This window comes from Ovis canadensis, chromosome 13, assembly GCF_042477335.2.
Source record: "Ovis canadensis isolate MfBH-ARS-UI-01 breed Bighorn chromosome 13, ARS-UI_OviCan_v2, whole genome shotgun sequence".
NCBI lineage: Eukaryota > Metazoa > Chordata > Mammalia > Artiodactyla > Bovidae > Ovis > Ovis canadensis.
Genome location: NC_091257.1, coordinates 92,662,073 through 92,684,551, shown reverse-complemented (window position 1 = coordinate 92,684,551; position 22,479 = coordinate 92,662,073). Strand labels below are relative to the sequence as shown.

The following is a 22,479-nucleotide window of genomic DNA, read 5'->3' as shown; positions in this document are numbered from 1 at the left end:
CACTTGCAATACAGAGGGCACAGCTTCCATCTCTGGTCAGGAAAGATCCCACACACCACATGGCATGAGCCAAGAGGGAAAAGGGAAAAGAGTAAGCTCAGTCTGTGAAGTAGAGCAGCCCTAATAAAATCCTAAGGAAAAAGAGAAGCTAAAAGAAAGGAGTTCAACATGGAGACATCCTAAATTTAACTGCGCAGAAGGGCACAAAATAATCTACAAAAGTCAAGGCGAACACTCCGATTTCCTGTCCCCGCTTCTGACAGCACCACCTACCTGCCTTGGTGAGGATGTTCTCATCACCTGATGAGTAGTCAGTCTCTGATTCTTCATCTTCTGAGGCTTCTTCATCTTTTCCTTCAAGGTCTTCCTCCTCCTCTGGTTCAGAGCCCTCCTTTGCTTCTTTCTCCTTCTCTGACTTTCCAGACTTGGCTTCTTTATCCTAGAAAAAGAAACTGTAATAAAGCAAGACGGACTACCCACTTTAGGAAAGCAAGAACCTATGAAGAACAAGGTTATGCTCGCCACCCTGGGAGAACACTATGTGGATTCTGAGTGAATATTAACCACAGACACGTGGAGAAAGCCTGCCTGGACCAGCTGCACTGTGACCTAGGCTCAGTGAGAAACAGGGGGGCTGCCCTGAGAGCAACGCTCAGGGCTGACCAGCAACGAGAAGTGATGCTTTGCTTACTCACCTCTGTTTTCCTTTTCTTTCGAACTTTCTCAATCTTCTCATCTAATGTTGTAGCAGCCCTCTACAAATAAAAATGAAGAGATAAAAAAGAAACATGCATATGGGAAAGAGACAAAGCAAGCATCTTCCGAGGGTTGGTTTTGAGATGTTCAGTATAAAAAAAGCTTGTCTGTCCTTGGACAGATTGATCAATCTAGATTATTCACAATAAGACAAGCAAACAAAGAAACATTAAATAAATGATCTGTTTGTTAAAAAAAAAAAAAAACCTTTAAATTACCTGGAACCAATAAAGACATCCACATTCTAGAAACTGTTGACTATTCAGAATGATACAATTACCAAGAGATGTCACATCGTATCTGAATGAAAGCTACTTGGAAAAAACTTTCCCCCTTGTCCAATGAACATAATTTAGCCTATCAAATAAAACGTTGAACTCTGAGCAAATTCAGGGAATGATGGATACTGCTAAAACTCTAGAAAGAGTAAGTAATGGCAGGCCCCCCTTTTGCATGCTCAAAGCACCTTAAACTGCTATGGCACTTACCACAACCACAATTAACTGTTCAATTATTTGTCTAGTTATTTTCTATCCTGCTAGAATGTAAGCTCTATAAGACTTAAGAATATAAGTCTTTAATTACATGAATTTCATATGAAAAGAAAAAAAAAATCCTTCCAAGATGACTTTGAAAAGGCAATGCTGTTTCATTTCAGTCAGAACAAGGACCAGCAGTTCAGTTCAGTTCAGTCACTCAGTCATGTCCGACTCTTTGCTACCCCGTGGACTGCAGCACACCAGGCCTCCCTGTCCATCACCAACTCCTGGGGTTTACTCAAACCTATGTCCATCCAGTGATGCCATCCAACCATTTCATCTCTGTTGTCCCCTTCTCTTCCCACCTTCAATCTTACCCAGGATCAGGGTCTTTTCCAGTCAGTTCTTCACATCAGGAGGCCAAGTATTGGAGTTTCAGCTTTAACATCAGCCCTTCCAATGAATATTCAGGACTGATTTCCTTTAGGATGGACTGGTTGGATCTCTTTTCAGTTCAAGGGACTCTCAAGAGTCTTCTCCAAAACCACAGTTCAAAAGCATCAATTCCTTGGCACTCAGCTTTCTTTATAGTCCAACTCTCACATCCATACATGACTACCGGAAAAACCATAGCTTTGACTAGACGGACCTTTGTTGGCAAAGTAGTGTCTCTGCTTTTTAATATGCTATCTAAGTTGGTTATAACTTTTCTTCCAAGAAGCGTCTTTTAATTTCATGGCTGCAGTCGCCATCTGCGGTGATTTTGGAGCCCCAAAAAATAAAGTCTGGCACTGTTTCCATTGTTTCCCCGTCTATTTCCCATGAAGTGATGGGACTGGATGCCACGATCTTAGTTTTCTGAATGTTGAGTTTTAAGCCAATTTTTTCCCTCTCCTCTTTCACTTTCAAGAGGCTCTTTAGTTCTTCTTCACTTTCTGCCACAACGGTGGTGTCATCTGCATATCTGAGGTTATTGATATTTCTCCTGACAGACCAGCAGAGTCTGGATTAAACTGCTCTGAGCAGGCAATAATTCTCTCTGAAGCACATGAAATGGGAAAGAACTTTCAAGCATCATCTAGCTTGTTAATAACCACATTCAAAGGAAAGCACAGGATTTTGGCAAATAAGCAGATGACAACAACATCTGTGGTGGTTTTGCCTGTGATGTGTGGGAACCAGAAATCCTAAACACTAAGGTCACCTGAGATCACCTGACAAGTGGCAGAAAGTAACAGTCTCTGTGGGACTGCATCAAGACTTCAAAAACCCCACTACCAAGGAAATCTGCTGGACTGTTCTTTGTAATAAACTGACATTAAAAAGGTTTCTTTCTAATACTCAAAACAAGAAATGAACATCTAGAAAAGAGACCATTTTAACACAGCTATGTCCATTTTTTAAGTCAATCAATTGATATGTGACATTTGGTATTCCTACAACACTGGACCCTGAAACCCAGTGTCCAACCTTAACTGTGTCAGATTCTCAGCCTGGAACTGCCTATCACTGTCAATCTCACCTTCTTCTTGAGCTGGCTTAGGACATCGGCCATGGCCCAGCTGCCATCGTAAATTCCCTCCTTCTCAGTGAAAACAAAGTCAGGGTTGAAATCAGCACTGCGGTTCTTCTGTAAGGCTTTCTGCTTTCTGCCCAACACAATGGGCCCCTGGGAAGAGGGAGAAGAAGGATGACTATGGGACTAAGATGAAAGAACACCAGAAAGAGAAGAAGGAAATGAGGGACTTCCTTGGTGGTCCAGTGGCTAAGACTCCACCCTCCCCATGCAAGGGACCCGGGTTCAATCCCTGGTCAGGGAACTAGATCCCAGATGCAGCAACTAAAAGATCCCTGTGCTATACAGAAGGACCTTGTTGCTTCTCCATCTTATATATATAATAGTTTGCATCTGCTAATCCCAAATTCCTAATCCGTCCTTCCCTGCCACAAGTCTGCTCTCTATATTTGTGTCATATTTTAGATTCCACATGTAAATGATAACTTTTCTCTGACAGTTTTCCATTCACGAAGTGAAAAGATCATTCTGGCTGCTAAGTGGAAAATACACTGTGGGGGAAGAGGGAGGCAAGAGAAACAGCTAGAGACCAGGTATATTAAGATTGTAGGTAACCAGGTACAAGATGGTAGTGGGCTGGACTAGGGTGGAAGCAGTGTGGACTGAGCCCGGAAGACACTGAAGAGAGATTTCCAAGGTAGCCTACAGAGCATTGGAGGGGAGAGAGGAGAAAGAAGTTGCATGACTGCAGGGTTTCTGGTGTGAGATGGAGCAGGTTGGCAGGGTGAGGGAGACCCAAGAGTTCAGCTTTGAAAAAACTGAACCCTTAGAGGCCAAGGGACCCCCAAACGGAGGTGTCAGTAGGCAGATGAAGCCGCAGAGGGGGAAATACTTGAGCTGGATCTTTAAAGGGTGAGCACCTTTCCAGGACACCTATGCCTTTTTAATCGCCATCCTGACTAAGTCTCTTAACTCCCCATCCATAAGCTTCAGGAGAGCAGTTTCCCTGTCTACCCTGTTCACCGCTACGCCCTGGATGCTCAACACTAGGTGTAGCGCACGTAAATCAGTTCAGTCAGTACTGACTTAATGAATGCATGGTAACACGGCTCCTTGAATTAGAACCAGGACTGACTCCGTCTCTGGATCTCTATGACACAGGCCTGGATTAAACTTCAGTTCAGTGAATGGGTACGAAGCTCATCAAGGCGACACGGAACGGCATGGGCACAGATGAGGAAAGGCTAGTGGCAACCACCGGGGGTCCAGGTGAGGCCCAGGGACACTTGGCAGCCGGGCAGAGGATGCCGAGGACCTGGGGACAGGGACCTGAGGCACGGCGGAGAAGGGAAGCAGTCAAGGACAGCAACTGCCTGCCGCCGCGCTGCCACCCTGATCGGCCCGTACCTCCTCCTCCTCGTCCTCAGAGTCTGTCTCCGGCTCCACCTGCACGTCCTCATCTTCACCTATGGTCCCGATGAAGCCCAGTTCCGAGAGCATGGTGCCTCGGCAACCACTTCCGGAAAGCAGCGCGGCGCGCCGGCCGATTCACACACTTCCGCCCCCCTCGGGTCGTCACTGCAAACGTGCTGACGTCACTTCCCCTCGGCGCCCTCCTCTGCCGGTGCCCGCCCAAACTCTGGGAGCGCGCATGCGTTCTTTGCTTGACGAAACGGAGACTCGTAAATTCTGTTTTGTTGGTGCTTGGAAAACGGTGGGGTGGTTAGAAGAGTGTGTGAGGAGGAAGTCTACAGAGATGCGTGGATAACCCCATATATTTCTGTACAAAGAATTGTGAAAGAAAAGTACAGTAAAACAGCTACTAGTGATTGTCTCTGGGTAGTAGAATTTATAGGTGATTTTTATTTTCGTCTTAGATTTTTTTTCCCCACAATAAGCATTTATTTTCATCAGTTCGGTCGCTCAGTCGTGTCCGACTCTTTGCGACCCCGTGGACTGCTGCACGCCAATCCTCCCTGTCCCTCACCAACTCCAGGAGCTTACTCAAACATGTCTTTTTATTTTCATAAAAAAGAAAAAATTAAGAATAGATCAAATTGCCAACATCCGCTGGATCATGGAAAAAGCAAGAAAGTTCCAGAAAAAATTCTATTTCTGCTTTATTGACTATGCCAAAGCCTTTGACCGTGTGGATCACAATAAACTGTGGAAAATTCTTCAAGAGATGGGAATACCAGACCACCTGACCTGCCTCTTGAGAAATCTGTATGCAGGTCAGGAAGCAGCAGTTAGAACTGGACATGGAACAACAGACTGGTTCCAAATAGGAAAAGGAGTATGTCAGGGCTGTATATTGTTACCCTGCTTATTTAACTTCTATGCAGAGTACATCATGAGAAACGCTGGACTGGAAGAAGCACAAGCTGGAATGAAGATTGCTGGGAGAAATATCAATAACCTCGGATATGCAGATTACACCACCTTATGGCAGAAAGTGAAGAGGAACTAAAAAGCCTCTTGATGAAAGTGAAAGTGGAGAGTGAAAAAGTTGGCTTAAAGCTCAACATTCAGAAAACGAAGATCATGGCATCCGGTCCCATCACTCCATGGGAAATAGATGGGGAAACAGTGGAAACAGTGTCAGACTTTATTTTGGGGGGCTCCAAAATCACTGCAGATGGTGACTGCAGCCATGAAATTAAAAGCTGCTTACTCCTTGGAAGAAAAGTTATGACCAACCTAGATAGTATATTCAAAAGCAGAGACATTACTTTGCCGACAAAGGTCTGTCTAGTCAAGGCTATGGTTTTTCCTGTGGTCATGTATGGATGTGAGAGTTGGACTGTGAAGAAGGCTGAGCACCGAAGAATTGATGCTTTTGAACTGTGGTGTTGGAGAAGACTCTTGAGAGTCCCCTGGACTGCAAGGAGATCCAACCAGTCCATTCTGAAGGAGATCAGCCCTGGGATTTCTTTGGAAGGAATGATGCTAAAGCTGAAACTCCAGTACTTTGGCCACCTCATGAGAAGAGTTGACTCATTGGAAAAGACTCTGATGCTGGGAGGGATTGGGGGCAGGGGAGAAGGGGACGACAGAGGATGAGATGGCTGGATGACATCACAGACTCGATGGCCGTGAGTCTGAGTGAACTCCGGGAGTTGGTGATGGACAGGGAGGCCTGGTGTGCTCTGATTCATGGGGTCGCAAAGAGTCAGACACGACTGAGCGACTGATCTGAACTGAACACCTATAACGTTTACTCTGTACCAAGTACCAATCTAAGCACTTTTACAGGTATCAACTAATCCTCACCACAGTCCTTGCAGAAGGTACAATTACTGTCGCTTTGCCATTTTACAGATGAAGAAACTGAAGGCTCAGAGAGGTTCTCCTCAAGGTCACAGAGCCAGTGAACTAGAGAGCCAGAACTAGAGGCAGGGCTCGAGGGTACTTAGGAAAGAAGATCTCACAATTTACCAAGAAGTTTTCATCTTCTCTGCTTGCGGGTATCTTACTGAATCTTAACTTTACTTAAATACACCTCCTGCATGAAGTCTTCCTGAACTACCCATCCTCCTTCATAGCTATTTGCTATTTCCATATTAACACTTTCTACTTGCAGCAGAGTAGTAGTTACGGTGTAGAAGTAGGTTCAGTTCTCTCTTTTTTTTTTTTTTACTTTTTTTTTTTGGCCACATCTTGTAGCTTGTCAGATCGTAGTTCCTCAACCCAGGATTGAACCCCAGGCCTTCCACCGTGAAAGCATAGGAGTGAACCCACTGGATCACTAGGGAAGTTGTAAGTCCTAAGATTTCCTTCTTTTTAATGGCTGAATAACATTTCATCATGTGTATATACCATGTTTTCTTTCTTCACTCATCCACTGATGGACACTTAGGCTGCTTTCATGTCTTGGCTGTTGTTAATAATGTTGCTATGAATATGGAGGTGCAGATATGGTTTTGAGTTAGTGTTTTCATTTCCTTTGGGTAAATAACTAGAAGTGGAATTGCTGGGTCATACAGTTCAGTTCGGTTCAGTCGCTCAGTCATGTCCGACTCTTCAACCCCATGAACTGCAGCAGTTCTGTTTTTAATATTTTGAAGAAACTTCATACTGTCTTCCATAGCAGTTGTACTAATTACATTACCACCAACAGTGAACAAGGATTCCTTATTTTCTCCACAGCTTCACCAACAGTTGTTATTTCTTGCCTTTTTGATGATAGCTATTCTAACAGGTGTGAGGTGATACCACCTTTTGGTTTTGATTTGTATTTTCTTGATGATTAATGATGTTGAACACCTTTTCATATATGTAACCATTGGCCATCTGTATGTCTTCAATGGAAAAAATGTCTATTCAGATCTTCTAACCATTTTAAAATCAGATTTTTGAGGGGTTTGCTATTGAGTTGTGTGAATTCCCTATATACTTTGGATATTAATTAGACTCTTACTGATATATGATTTGCAAATATTTTCTCCCATTTGGTATGTTGCTTTTTCATTTTGTTGATGGTTTTCTTTGCTGTGCAAAAACTTAAAAAAAAAAACAACTATTTACTTTTGGCTATACTGGGTCTTCATTGCTGCAAGAACGTTTCTCTAGTTTCTGAGAGCAGAGGCTTCTCTTTGTGGTGGTACATGGACTTCTCATCTTCCGGTGAGCTCTCTTATTATGGAGCATGGCCTCTAGGCATGTGGGCTTCAGTAGTTGCAGCCCTCAGCTCCCACACCTTAGAGCACAAGGTCGGTAGTTGTGGCACAGGGGCTTGGTTGCTCCCTGGCATGTGGGATCTTCCTAGACCAGGGACTGAACCCATTTCTCATGAGTTGGCAGGCGGATTATTTAACACTGACCCACCAGGGAAGGCCTGTGCAAATGCTTTTTAAGTTTGATATAGTCCCACATGTCTGTTTCTGCTTTTACTGTCAAATCTAAAAAATCATCACCAAGACTGATGTCAGGGAGCTTATGGCCTATGTTTTCTTCTATAGGTTTATGGTTTAGGGTCTTAGATTCAAGCCTTTAATCCATTCTGAGTTAATATTTTTGTGTAGTGTGAGACAGTAGTCCAGTTTCATTATTTTGCATATTGTTGTTCAGTTTTCTCAGTACTATTTATTGAAGAGACTGGCCCTTCCCCATTGTATATTCTTGGCTCCATTGTCATAAAACAATTAACCATATATATTTGTGGCTTTATTTCTGGGCTTTCTATTTGGTTCCATTGATCTATATGTCTTTGTTATATCAATACCATACTGGTTTGGTTACCATAGCTTTGTAATATAATTTTAAAACCAGGAAGCATGTATACTATCATGTGAATTGAATCGCCAGTCTATGTCTGACGCAGGATGCAGCATGCTTGGGGCTGGTGCATGGGGATGACCCATAAAGATGTTAGGGGGCGGGAGGTGGGAGGGGGGGTTCATGTTTGGGAATGCATGTAATAATTAAAGATTTTAAAATTTAAAAAATAAAAAACTAAAATAAAAAAATAAATAAAGATAAGAGAAAAAAAAAGAAACTTCAATATAAAAAAAAAATAAAAAAATAAAAAAAATAAAACCAGGAAGCATGATGCCTCCAACTTTGTTCTTCTTTCTCAAGATTTCTTTGGCTATTTGGGGGTCTTAAACAATTCTTTATGTTAAATTTTCTGTGTTAAAATAATTAGTATAGTTTCTGTCTTGTAACTGAACTTTGATACATAAGCCTATATATATATATAGACAAGTGTACACAATCATGTACATCAGAGTGCTATTTATAAAGGTAAAAACTTATACATGACCCTACTGTGTATCAGTGACAAAATAGTTCACTCAATTGTGGTACATTCTTGCTAAGGAAAACTATAGCCATTAAAAAATATGTCACTCCATTTATGCTAACATAGAATAATACCTAAGATACCATGAGAAAGCACGTTATAAAACAACATATGTGGTAAGATTCCACGATTAAACAGTTGGTATTTTGTGCTTTTTGCTGCTGTGGATTCACCAGAAGCAGTCAGTGAGATGTTAGGCCTATCAAAGAAGGTTAAATTGAGGAAACTAGAAGAGAAAGCAGCAGAGGTGTGTGGCTTCAAGCTTGTGAGAAGAGTATTGTCTAATGTTTATGTTGGGTTGTAGGTTTTCTAAAACTAGTAAGAGGTGGAAGCTCCTGCTTTGAGTTGAAAATGGACAGCTAATCCAATCCCAGAAAGTTGTTTATTGGTCAGTGAAATGATTAAATGTATGTGTCAACTTGAGTGGGCCACAAAATGTCCAGATATTTGATCAAACATTCTAGGTATTTCTGTGAGAGTGTTTTGGTGTGAGATTAACACTTTAATCACTTGATTGAATAAAGCAGATTATCCTCCATAAGGAACCTAATCCAGTCAGTTGAAGGCCTGAATAAAACAAAAGACTGACCCTTCCCTGTTTAAGGTGGAGCTAGTTAGTGGTAAGAACTGGAGATGTGGGTTCCATCCCTGGGTTGGGAAGATCCTCTGGAGTAGGAAATGGCAACCCCACTCCAGAATCCTTACCTGGAAAATTATACGGACAGAGGAGGGCTACAGTCCATGAGGCTACAAAGACATGACTGAACACCATACCACATCTTAGTGTAAGAGAGAATTCTTCCTGCCTCGGGGCATTTGTTGAACTAGAACTGGAATCCTCCTGATTCCAAAACAACTTCAGACTCAAACTAGGATATTGGCTCTACAGATTTTGGACTTACTACACATGATTACATGAACCAATTTCTGATAATCTCTATCTCTCTCCCAGTCTTCTTCTGTCTCTCTATACCTCTATAAAATATCTCTAGATAGATGGATGGATAGATGTATAGGAAGGAAGGAAAGGAAAATATCCTAACCCTTCATCACACCTCTGGAATGCTGCTTCCCTCCCATTGGCCAAAGTTCAGTCTGCTGGCATACCTACCTGCAAAGAGGCTGGGAAATACTGATTTTATCCTGAGCAACCACATGCCCAACTAAAATTCTGTGGAAGAAATGGACAAGAGTTATTGGGGACAACAGGAAATCTGTCACAGTCAAGAGGTACATACACCCCACTTTATCTCTGGAAGAAGGGTAAAATTACAGGTGAGTTTTAGTTCCTTACAGTTTTTTTGTAATACTTGATTTTTTAATAACTGAACATATATTTACAATTAGAGGAGGGGGGGAAGCATTGTCACTCTTTTCAGTCTGAGAGTCTGTATTTTATTCAAATACAGTTTGAATAAAAGAAATGGTAAAATGATACCAAGAGGGGCTTACCTAGTGCTCCAGTGGCTTAGACTCCATGTTCCCAATATAGGGGGCCCTGGGTTCCATCCCTGGTCAGGGAGCTAGACCCTGTATGCCGCTACTAAGACCCAGCACAGCCAAATAAATAAATGATACCAAGAGCTAAGGCAATCCTTAAAGAAACACATCTGCTTTCAGAAGGTCTTGAGCAGTGTTCCCAAGGCAGTAAAACTTCCCGGGAAATGCCACTTCCTTTAGCAACCCTGTTTGGCTCTCTGTACCTACAGATACTATCTGCATTGACATGTGTCTTCTTGCCTCAGTCCTGGAAGCATTGTCATCTACACAATCAGATGAGGAAGGCGTGACTCTGGCAGGAGAGAGACCTACCCAGAGTCACGTGGACAAGAAGGGGTGGAAAGTGGGTTTAAAACCAGGTTCTGCTGACTGCTCTCCCCACGCCCTCTGCTGCCTTCATAGAGCTGGAGGGGCTTTTAGAGACCTTCTTGTCCAGTGGTCTCAGCACTGGCAGCACAAGAGAGCCACCTGGAGAATTTAAAATGAAGACACCATTGGGCTCGTCCCTGGCCGGCTAGATGGAGTCTCTGGATGTGGATCTCAAAGTGGGCGGTGGGGGGGTGGGGGTTCTCCCCGGGGTGATTGTGCTATGCAGGTCTCGCTTGTGTCTCTGCACTGCGTATGGTGCCCCCAGGGGCGTAGGCCTCCCTAGATGTGTATTAGCCCAACCCAGGCTGCCTTCACATCTTAATCCCCTGAAATGATTTGCCATGGATAAGATCTGGGTAGATGTGGAAATCTTAACAACCTTGCCCAAGAACGAGCAAGTCCTCTGAAATCCTTGGAAATCAAAGATTGGCAGTTTGCTGTACTTGCCTGTAAAAATCCATCTTGACTCTCACTCCCAACTCTCCCCATCCACACTTAATTTCTTATCTGCTTTCCAAACCAAAGTCTAAGAAGAGCAGACTGGAAAAAGGAAAAAAATTGATTTCTTATTTTTCTCCCTGGGGCTCTAGCATTAGTCCCAGATCTTTCGGTGCATTTAGAAGAACCAAGTGTTTGCTGTCCAATTCAAAGCAGAGAGTTTCCTACCAATGTTATTCTCAGAGAGTTGAAGTGAATGTTCTCAACATTTAGTGTTAAGCAATATTCTACTTCTGAACTGTGGTACCAGCTCAAGATCGGTTTGTTAATGTCATGTTTTTATTAATTCCGCAAGTATTTATTGAGCTCCTGTTTTGCTCCAGCCTCGCTTCTACACACTGGGCACATTGCCCTCTCATTCCTCCTCTCTCCCTCTCATCAGAACCAGCCATTCTCATGAAGTTGAAGTGTAGCCTTCCTAATGGTGCTATCATATCCTCATTGTACAGGTAAAGAAACTGAGACACAGGGAGATGAAAGAAATTGCCCACGGTCACACCCTTGGTAGGTTGTAGAACCAGTTCAGTTCAGTTCAGTCGCTCTGTCCTGTCTGACTCTTTGCAACCCCATGGACTGCAGCATGCCAGGCCTCCCTGTCCATCACCAACTCCCAGAGTTTACTCAAACTCATGTCCACTGAGTTGGTGATGCATCCAACCATCTCATCCTCTGTTGTCCCCTTCTCCTTCTGCCTTCAATCTTTCCCAGCAGCAGGGTCTTTTCAAATGAGTCAGCTTTTTGCATCAGGTGGTCGAAGTATTGGAGTTTCAGCTTCAACATCAGTCCTTCCAATGAACATTCAGGACTGACTTCCTTTAGGACGGACTGGTTGGATCGCCTTGCAGTCCAAGGGACTCTCAAGAGTCTTCTCCAACACCACAGTTCAAAAGCATCAATTCTTCAGCACTCAGCTTTCTTTATATTCCAGTAAAAACAGGTAATAGTAAGATGAAGAAACCAAGGGAGTTTGATAAGGGGACTGTTCCAAAGCATAGAACTGAAGGTGAAGAAAGGCACCAAAAGAAGCTTTATTGGAAATCCTCCCCACACACCCCAGCCCTAGGCACCCACTAATCTACTCTCTGTCTCTATGAATTTGCCTCTTCTGGAAAATTCATGTAATTGTATAATATTTTGACTGGCTTTTTTCATTAGTTTTTTTTTTTCCCCAGGTTCATCCATGTTGTGGCATGTATCATTACTTCATTCTTTTATACACAGCTCAATAATCCATTGTATAGATATGCCAGGTTTCATTTATTATCTGTTTTTGTAGGGTGATTTTAATGGTATGTGAATTACATCTCAGTTAAAAATAAAGCAATAGATTATAACCTGTTCAATATAAGAGAAAAATAAATTGAAAGTCTGTATCTGTACAAACTACTGTGCATGAAATAAATAAGGTACAAGGATATATTGTACAGCACGGGCTGTAGCCAATATTTTGTAATAACTGTAAATGGAATATAATCTTTAAAAATTCTGAAACACTGTGTTTTACACCTGAAACATGAAATATTGTACATCAACTCTACCTCAATGAAAAAAATTTTTTTAAAAAAGAAAAGTCCGACGAGGAATACAACATTTACCTAACTTCAAAGTGCCTCTCTACAAAATACATGATAAAAAGGAAAAAAAGAGCAACTCTACAGATGTGAAGCCCAGCAGATGCTACCTGAATCAAGCGTGCAGAGTGAACACCGTCAGCGAGGCGGCAAATCACAGTGCCATGTCCCCTGGCCAGATGTCGGTGAGAACATTCCATTATTGGTGTTTGATTTTCCTGCCAAAAACCTAGATAGAATCATGAGGAAACCTCAACTAAACCCAGATGGAGGAACATGTCGCAAAACAGTTCCCCTGCAATCTTCAAATGCGTCAAGGACAAGAAAGTTGAGGAAAGACTGAAGAACTGTCCCACACTGAAAGAAACAGAACAATCCGAATGCAAAGATCTTCTAGCTGGAAGTTACATTATTTGGCATATCGGCAAACCTGAAGGGGGTCTGAGGATTAGATGATAGTTCTGTATCATATTAATTTTATTCGGATGTGTGTATCACATAGCAGAAAGTCCTTGTTGTAGCAAATATGCACTAAAGTGTTTGGGGATGATGAGGTATCAAGTTATCTTTTACCCTCAGATGGTTCGGGATGAAATATCTGAACCATATTTGCAACTTTTTCTCTGCAAATCATTGTTTTTAAAAATCCATACACCAGTTTCCACTGACCCTACGTGCCATGACTACTGAAGCCCGGGCACCTAGAGCCCATGTGCCGCAAGCAGAGAAAAGCCCCTGCAGCAGCAAAGACCCAGCGCAGAAAAAGGAAAGGCAAAAAGAAATAGATTTTTTAAAAAAGAAGAAAGAAAATCATCCAACCTTACTGTTAAAAAAAATCCGTACACCATTTTCCAATGTGGTTTCATACTCTCTCAATTATTTTAACATTAATCTTCATTTTATAATCTTATATCTCATTGGATATTAATAATATCTACCATTTATGCAGCATTAAATGCTTTATACATGTGTGACAACACGCATGAAAAACCCTATGATTTATCATATCACATAGAGTTCAGAAACCTGCTCTAACTTAAATAAGAAAAGGAATTGACTGGAAGGATGTGAGATATATGGCAGGCTCTGTTGGAAATAGCTCCTCCACTTAATAAAAGTTTGTTGATCCTGGGCAAGTGACTTAACTACTCTGTGCCTCAGTTTCAGCATCCATAAAATGGAAGAAATTATAGTACCTACCTCATAAGATTGTTGTCGGGAGTTAATTAGGACATGTAAAGCACTTAAAAGAGTGCCTGACACATAGTGTTCCTCCATAAATATTATTTATTATCATTAGCTGACTTGTCCAAAGAAACCAGTGAATGGCCAGTGCAGGATTTGAACTGAAGTCCATTGGAAACCAAAACCTGAACTTACCAGCGACACTTTGTCCCAACATTAACCGAGCTATGATTCCCTCCTCTTCTCCTAAACCTTGATGCAAACTGAAGGATGTTCCTTCTCCCACCCCAGGAGCAGTTACTTCCTTTTGCATTCTCCTAAGCACCTGGAGTAACAGGCAAATTTGGCCTTGGAATGCGGAATGAAGCAGGGCAAAGACTAATAGAGTTTTGCCAAGAAAATTCACTGGTCATAGCAAACACCTTCTTCCAACAACACAAGAGAAGACTCTACACATGGACATCACCAGATGGTCAACACCGAAATCAGATTGATTATATTCTTTGCAGCCAAAGATGGAGAAGCTCTATACAGTCAACAAAAACAAGACCAGGAGTGGACTGTGGCTCAGATCATGAACTCCTTATTACCAAATTCAGACTCAAATTGAAGAAAGTAGGGAAAACCACTAGACCATTCAGGTATGACCTAAATCAAATCCCTTATTATACAGTGGAAGTGAGAAATAGATTTAAGGGCCTAGATCTGATAGAGTGCCTGATGAACTATAGAATGAGGTTCGTGACATTGTACAGGAGACAGGGATCAAGACCATTCCCATGGAAAACAAATGCAAAAAGGCAAAATGGCTGTCTGAGGAGGCCTTACAAATAGCTGTGAAAAGAAGAGAGGCGAAAGACAAAGGAGATAAGGAAAGATATAAGCACCTGAATGCAGAGTTCCAAAGAACAGCAAGAAGAGATAAGAAAGCCTTCTTCAGCGATCAGTGCAAAGAAATAGAGGAAAACAACAGAATGGGAAAGACTAGAGATCTCTTCAAGAAAATTAGAGATCCCAAGGGAACATTTCATGCAAAGAATGGGCTCAATAAAGGACAGAAATGGTCTGGACCTAACAGAAGCAGAAGATATTAAGAAGAGGTGGCAAGAATACACAGAAGAACTGTACAAAAAAGATCTTCACGACCCGGATAATCACGGTGGTGTGATCACTCATCTAGAGCCAGACATCTTGGAATGTGAAGTCAAGTGGGCCTTAGAAAGCATCACTATGAACAAAGCTAGTGGAGGTGATGGAATTCCAGTTGAGCTCTTTCAAATCCTGAAAGAGGATGCTGTGAAAGTGCTGCACTCAATAGGCCAGCAAATTTGGAAAACTCAGCAGTGGCCACAGGACTGGAAAAAGTCTGTTTTCATTCCAATCCCAAAGAAAGGCAATGCCAAAGAATGCTCAAACTATCACACAATTGCACTCATCTCACATGCTAGTAAAGTATTGTTCAAAATTCTCCAAGCCAGGCTTCAGCAATACGTGAACTATGAACTTCCTGATGTTCAAGTTGGTTTTAGAAAAGGCAGAGGAACCAGAGATCAAATTGCCAACATCCACTGGATCATGGAAAAAGCAAGAGAGTTCCAGAAAAACATCTATTTCTGCTTTATTGACTATGCCAAAGCCTTTGACCGTGTGGATCACAATAAACTGTGGAAAATTCTTCAAGAGATGGGAATACCAGACCACCTGACCTGCCTCTTGAGAAATCTGTATGCAGGTCAGGAAGCAGCAGTTAGAACTGGACATGGAACAACAGACTGGTCCCAAATAGGAAAAGGAGTATGTCAGGGCTGTATATTGTTACCCTGCTTATTTAACTTATATGCAGAGTACATCATGAGAAACGCTGGGCTGGAAGAAGCACAAGCTGGAATGAAGATTGCCGGGAGAAATATCAATAACCTCGGATATGCAGATTACACCACCCTTATGGCAGAAAGTGAAGAGGAACTAAAAAGCCTCTTGATGAAAGTGAAAGTGGAGAGTGAAAAAGTTGGCTTAAAGCTCAACATTCAGAAAACGAAGATCATGGCATCCGGTCCCATCACTCCATGGGAAATAGATGGGGAAACAGTGGAAACAGTGTCAGACTTTATTTTGGGGGGCTCCAAAATCACTGCAGATGGTGACTGCAGCCATGAAATTAAAAGTTGCTTACTCCTTGGAAGAAAAGTTATGACCAACCTAGATAGTATATTCAAAAGCAGAGACATTACTTTGCCGACTAAGGTCTGTCTAGTCAAGGCTATGGTTTTTCCTGTGGTCATGTATGGATGTGAGAGTTGGACTGTGAAGAAGGCTGAGCACTGAAGAATTGATGCTTTTGAACTGTGGTGTTGGAGAAGACTCTTGAGAGTCCCCTGAACTGCAAGGAGATCCAACCAGTCCATTCTGAAGGAGATCAACCCTGGGATTTCTTTGGAAGGAATGATGCTAAAGCTGAAACTCCAGTACTTTGGCCACCTCATGAGAAGAGCTGACTCATTGGAAAAGATTCTGGTGCTGGGAGGGATTAGGGGCAGGAGGAGAAGGGGACGACAGAGGATGAGATGGCTGGATGACATCACAGACTCGATGAACGTGAGTCTGAGTGAACTTCGGGAGTTGGTGATGGACAGGGAGGCCTGGCGTGGTGCAATTCATGGTGTTGCAGAGTCGGACAGGACTGAGCGACAGAACTGAACTGAACTGAAGCACTGATAAACAAAAACTTGTCAAGTCAGCTCCACCCTTTCAGAAGCTCTGTCTGTGTCCACACCCTCCAAAAACCTTTGCTTCACTGGTACACTTTGTTTGCCTTGAAAGTGAAAGTGAAGTCATTCTGTCAGGTCCGACTCTGTGACCCCGTGGACTGCAGCCTACCAGGCTCCTCTGTCCATGGGATTCTCCTGGCAAGAATACTGGAGTGGGTTTCCTTCTACAGGGGATCTTCCCGATCCAGGGATCAAACCCAGGTCTCCTGCATTGCAGGCAGATGCTTTAACCTCTGAGGCACCAGGGAAGCCTTTGTTTGCCTTGGGTAATGTTATTCTTTTAAGTATGGGGGACATTTAATCTAAGTAATACTGTTCACGATCTTTGATCTAGGCCTGCAACAGTGCAGTGATGAGTAACAAACTTGCTTCATGCAATGTCTATCTATTACTCTTCCTTCTCATGGGTGTGTGCTAAGTCGCTCCAGTCATGTCTGACTGTCCGCAACCCTGTGGACTGTAGCCCACCAGTCTCCTCTGTCCATGGGATTCTCCAAGCAAGAATACTGGAGAGGGTTGCCATTTTCTCCTCCAGGGAATCTTCCTGATCCAGGGACCAAACCCACAGCCCTTATGTCACCTGAATTTGCAGGTGGGTTTTTTTTTACCACTAGCACCACCCGGGAAGCCCCTTCCTGGAAGGTGTAGTATTGATCATGTTTTAAATTTTCTGTATTTTTCTGATGGTTTTATGTCTTAAAAACACGACTTCCTCATGATCCAGGGGTTAACAATCTGCCTGCCAATGTGGGGACATGCAATCCCTGATCCAGGAAGATCCCATATGGCACAGAGCAACTAAGTCTATGTGCCACAGCTACGGAGCCTGTACTCTAGAGCCTGCGAACGGCAACAGCTGAGTCCATGTGCTGCAGCCAATGAAGCCCTTGAGCCTAGAGCCTGTGCTCTGCAATGAGAGGCCCACGCCCTGCAACAGAGTAGCCCCCCACTCACCACAACTAGACAAAGCCTGCACACAGTGAGGAAGACCCAGCATAGCACCCTGCCCCCTCCAAAACAACAACAACAACAACTTGTTGATAGGGAAGAGACTGCTGCTCCCACGGCTACTCAATCCTTAGAGATAGCAAAGGTCTCAGCTCAGAGCACATCTTCCATACACAAGCCAATGAACCTCTAGTCTATAACTCTAATCACCTCCTTATCTAACTGGCTTATCAAGTCAATACACTCATCAAACCAATATTTCCCCTACCCTACATCATCCCAAGGCTAGGTGTAATATTAGGAATGATAGAGAAGTCAATTTTCAAGATCTTTTAATTGACAAAAGCAGTTAGCCAGCCAAAGTGCCTTTCATCTACATGATATATGTGTGGTCTTGCTATAGCAGTAGTTCAAACACAACAGAAGGTGTAAGAACCAAAATTTCTCTGCTTTGTAAATACAATTCTATGATAGGAAAACAATTGTGTGCTTTCTGATAGCTCTAGAGTTTGAGAGCCTGACAATATAGAATTTTTCCCCACCACCAATAGCAAGAAGAAGAAAGAGGAGGAGGAGGAGACAAAGAAAGAGAGAGAAAGGGAAGAAGTAAGAGAAAAGTTGGTTCCCCATCTAAGTGTAAGGTTCTAAAGAACAGATTTCCACTCCCCACATCCCCTCTGCCAGAATAAGATAGAAAAATTCTGTGTTCTGAAGGGATAGTGTTTTCTAACCTAAAGTTCTATACCCAGCCAAATTATCCATGAACTGTGAGGATAGAATGAAGACATTTCCAGACATGTAATCTCTCAAAATCTTCTCTTTCTCAGAAAGTGAATGGAGCATGAGGGAGAGAGCCATGAAAAAAAGGAACTTAGAGAATCCTGGAAACAGGAGATCTAGCTCAGGAAAGAGGCAAAAGGAAGGGCTAGCGCTGCCACTTCTAGCAGGCTAGAGAGGAATCAGTCCCAATCAGAGCAAGAGAACAGAGAAGCATGGGGGAAGTCTCCAAGACAAAGAAAAAGAAAAATATTAATAGGCTATCTTATGTATTTTAATCTATTGAGAGGTTTCTATTCCTGTCAGAGACTTTGTGGGTCGACTGGTGATAAGCACATAGAAAACGAAGTGTATCCAAGTTGTGGAACAGATGGGACCTATGAGGTGTAGGCAGAAAAGAAGTTTATTCTTGGATGCAAAGTTTATTCTTCGCATCTTCAGATTGTCTCTGGGAAGACAGTTCTTCCCTCATACCCATTTGATGAAGTCTAGGGCAAACCTCACTCTGAGGTAATAAAACTCTCTTCATTACTTAAAACCCCCAAACAGTCTCAGTTCAGTAATTATAATGTCCCCTCTTATGCATTCTGCTGAATCACATGAAATTGTCATTCTTGTGACCATAGGTGGTTGAATACTGGCAGTTTCACTTGATTCACTCTAATGAGTCAAAACTTTCAAATTTATTTAAAATAAAATCATCTCCCCTTCTGTCTCTTTGGACTGGTCACCTGAGGTAAGAAGGGTCAGCCTGGTGGGCTCCTCTGTTTCCCCACCCAGGCCTTCCACCAGCCCCCTCCACTCAGGAGTCAGCCTGTGGTGCTTCCAGGAATGAAGCGGGCTGTGGAGGCAAAAGAGAAGTGATGTGGCTGCTCTGTGACCTTGGCAGGTATTCACAAGGAACTCTACCTCTTCCATCTGTGAGGCTCCAGAGACACTCCTCCACCCCACCCACCTACCAGCCTGCACTCTACTCCATGGGTGGGGCCTTGGTCAACGTGAAGACCCCTCGATTTGATGACTGCTTACAATTCTGCCTTTAGCCCCCAGGCATCCAACCTCTTTTGATGGGGTCACCTCACACCACAGGGCAAACCTCTCAAAAAAGATACAAGCTGGTGTTTCCTCAGCACAGCCAAATCTGGTCCTCAGGACACTGTCCTGCATCCTTGAACACCACTTCCCCATGCCCTCTGCCTCCATCAGGGCAGTCAGCCAGCCTCAGTGCCTTTTGTCTACGCCTCACAGGCATGAGTCAGACAGCACTCAGTGTGTCACCTGGGCTTCCTGAGACTCATCAAGCTCTTCAAGAGGTCTTACTGAAATGCCTTTCTTTAGGCTCAAAGAAAAAACTTCTTTCTCCTTCCCTCCCCACAAACGAGCAAAAGTATTATCACATCTCATTCTCTCCAGACTTTTTTTAAAATAACCTCTGGAAATTTCATGCCTCAGTCCTTTCATGCTCTTGAATGGGTAAGGGACCAAAGATAAAAATCAGTTTTTTTTTTTAAATTTAGTAGGTTTAATTTATTACTTTTTAGAGCAGTTTTAGGTTCACAGTAACATTGATCAAAAGGTAGAGAAATATTCTGTGTATGCTCTGACTGAACAGATACACAGCTTCCTCCACTATCAACGTCCTGTACCAGGCTGGTACGTGTGTTACAATCATGAACCTACTTGGGGATTTCCCAGGCAGTCCAGTGGTTAGGACTCTACGCTTCCAATGTAGGAGGCATGGGTTCAATCCTAGTTGGGGAACTAAGATCCCTCATGCCACTTGTAGTGACCAAAAATTAACAACAACAAAAACCTACACAGACATTATTATCAAAGTCCATAATTTACATTAGGATTCACTCTTGGTGTTATATATTCTATATAACACCACATGGTATCACATGGTATCTATTTGAAAAGATATATAATGGCATGTACCCACCATTATGGGGCTTCCCTAGTGGCTCAGCTGTAAAGAATCTGCCTGCAATACAGGAGCTGCAGAAGATGTGAGTTCAATCCCTGGGAAGATCCCCTAGAGGAGGTAAAGCAATCCACTCCAGTGTTCTTGCCTGGAAAATCCCATAGACAGAAGAGCCTGGTGGGCTACAGTCCATAGGGTCACAAAGAGTCAGACATGGCTGAAGCAACTGAGCAATCGCATCCACCATTATTGTGTCGTGCAGAATAGTTTCACAGCCTGAAAAATCCTCTGTGCTCTTTTTATTCATCCCTCCTTCCCTCCAAGCCCCTGGCAACCATTAATCTTCTTCTAATAGTCTCCATAGTTTTGCATTTTCCAGAATGTCATACAGTTGAAATCTCATAGCATGTAGCTTTTCCAGGTTGGCTTTTTCTCAGTAATTAAGTTTTTGTCATGTCTTTTCATGGATTGATGCCTCATTTCTTGTTAGTGTAGAATAACAGTCCATTGTCTGAATGTACCATAGTTTATCTCTTCACTTACTGGAGGACATGCTTCCACATTTTGGCAATCATGGATAAAGCTGCTGTAACCAGTTTTTAATCACCTCTTTTACAAGTCCCGCCTGGGTGGATTTAACTTTGGAATGGGGAAGCATCAGTTGAAACTGAGACTGAAATAGTTCTCTATTACATCCTGTTACATGAGGAAGTGAAAAATCAAGGCAAATAATAACTTCAGGGAAGGAAATGTATGTAAGAAATGCAATTTAACCATAATACTCTATATAATCAGTGGTGAATACCATTACTTATACAGTCAATATAAATATTGAGTCAAGAATTATGATAGAAACACACTGGAAGGATGAGAAAAGGAGAAATTTGTGTTCTGGAGTGGGCTGGAATAGGACTAAGAAAACAAAATTCTTTATACCATAGTAAGCAAGCAACAGTAGAAGTCAAATTGAAGAATCAAGAACTCTCTGTATAGGCATGTCATTTAGAAATACAAAGGAAGAGACTTCCCCAGTGGTCCAGTGACTGACACCACGCTCCCAATGCAGGGGACCGAGATTTAATCCCTGGTTGGGAAACCAAATCCTACTTGCCTCAACTAAAAGTCCCGACCACAGCAATAAAAGATCCCAAGTGCCACAACTAAGATCTGGCCCAGCAAAATGAAAGAAAGAAAGAAAGACAAAAGAAGATACCAGAAGAGCTGAAAGAGTTCACAGTGAGTGGGTTGGGGTGTTGTTTCATGATAAGCTTCTTAAAACTATTTGACTCTCAAAACTATGAACATATTACATTGAGTAAGCGATTTAATTTTAAAAACTGTCTGGTAAAGAATCCGCCCGAGATGCGGGAGATCTAGGTTCGATCCCTGGGTTGGGAAGATCCCCTGGAGAAGGGAAAGGCTACCCACTCCAGTATTTTGGCCTGGAGAATTCAATGGACTACAGTCCATGGGGTTGCAAAGAGTCGGACACAACAGAGCGACTTTCGCTTTCCTTTCAAGTGATTTGATTTTTTTTTAATGGTAATAAAATACAAAAGCTCTCTAGAGACTATGTAATATTTGAGTATAACAAGAGCACTTGTGGGAATCCCCTGGTGGTCCAGTGGTTAAGATTTGGAGCTTTCACTGCCATGGGCCCAGAGTTCAATCCCTGGTCAGGGAAATAAGATCCCAGAAGTTGAGCATCACAGCCAAAAAGAAAAGTGCCCTTAATGAGAAATTATTTGCACAAAGCCAGAAGTTATTTTGCATGACCAGAAAGCTTTCTAGTGTTACAGAGAAAATTGCTCCCTGTAGCTTTCTGCTTGCAGGATAATATAAAAATACATCATCTTATTTCCAAATAACCTTGAGATAAGCAGTTATCCTACAGGATAACTGTAGGTTCTCCTACAGGATCAATTTAAACTTATATCGTGAGGATCTGTTTTTCCCTACTGGATTACTTAATAATAAATTTGAGAGATAAACAGGTTGGCTAAGGCAACAGGGGCTACCTCATTGCCCTAGAAGTAACTCATGATCACTACTTCTCACCTCACTTATCTTGGAGCCCATAACATCCCTATAATGAAACTCAAGCAAGATTTTTTAGGACAGGGACTTCCCTGGAAGTCCAATACTAAGACTCCATGCTCCCAATGCAGAGTTCAGTCCCTGGTCAGAGAATTAGACTCCACACGGTGCAACTAAAGACACTGCATGCAGCACAGTCAAATAAATAAAAATTTTTTAAAAGATTTTTTTGGACAACAGGCAAGAGAAAATGAACAAAAACTGAAAAAGAGAAGTATGTTCTTCATGTAACCTCCATGAGAATAGGGGTCTGTCTTGTTCATTCCAGTATTCTCAGTGTCTGGCCCA

General features: G+C 42.5%; 1 protein-coding gene across 2 annotated transcripts in view; it reads right to left on the bottom strand.

Moving 5' to 3' along the window:
* Positions 1-22,479, bottom strand: part of DDX27 (DEAD-box helicase 27) — a 50,467-nt gene that overhangs the window by 13,205 nt on the left and 14,783 nt on the right. The window contains exons 3-7 of one of the 2 annotated variants that reach the window (XM_069548776.1): positions 9,666-9,725; positions 4,159-4,531; positions 2,758-2,904; positions 696-755; positions 274-439 (exon numbers count right to left, since the gene is read on the bottom strand). In XM_069548776.1, the coding sequence (XP_069404877.1) occupies positions 274-439; positions 696-755; positions 2,758-2,904; positions 4,159-4,251 (466 nt within the window). In that variant the 5' untranslated portion in view covers positions 4,252-4,531; positions 9,666-9,725. The remainder of the gene's footprint in view (positions 1-273; positions 440-695; positions 756-2,757; positions 2,905-4,158; positions 4,532-9,665; positions 9,726-22,479) is intronic. The other variant, XM_069548777.1, reaches the window with a different exon arrangement.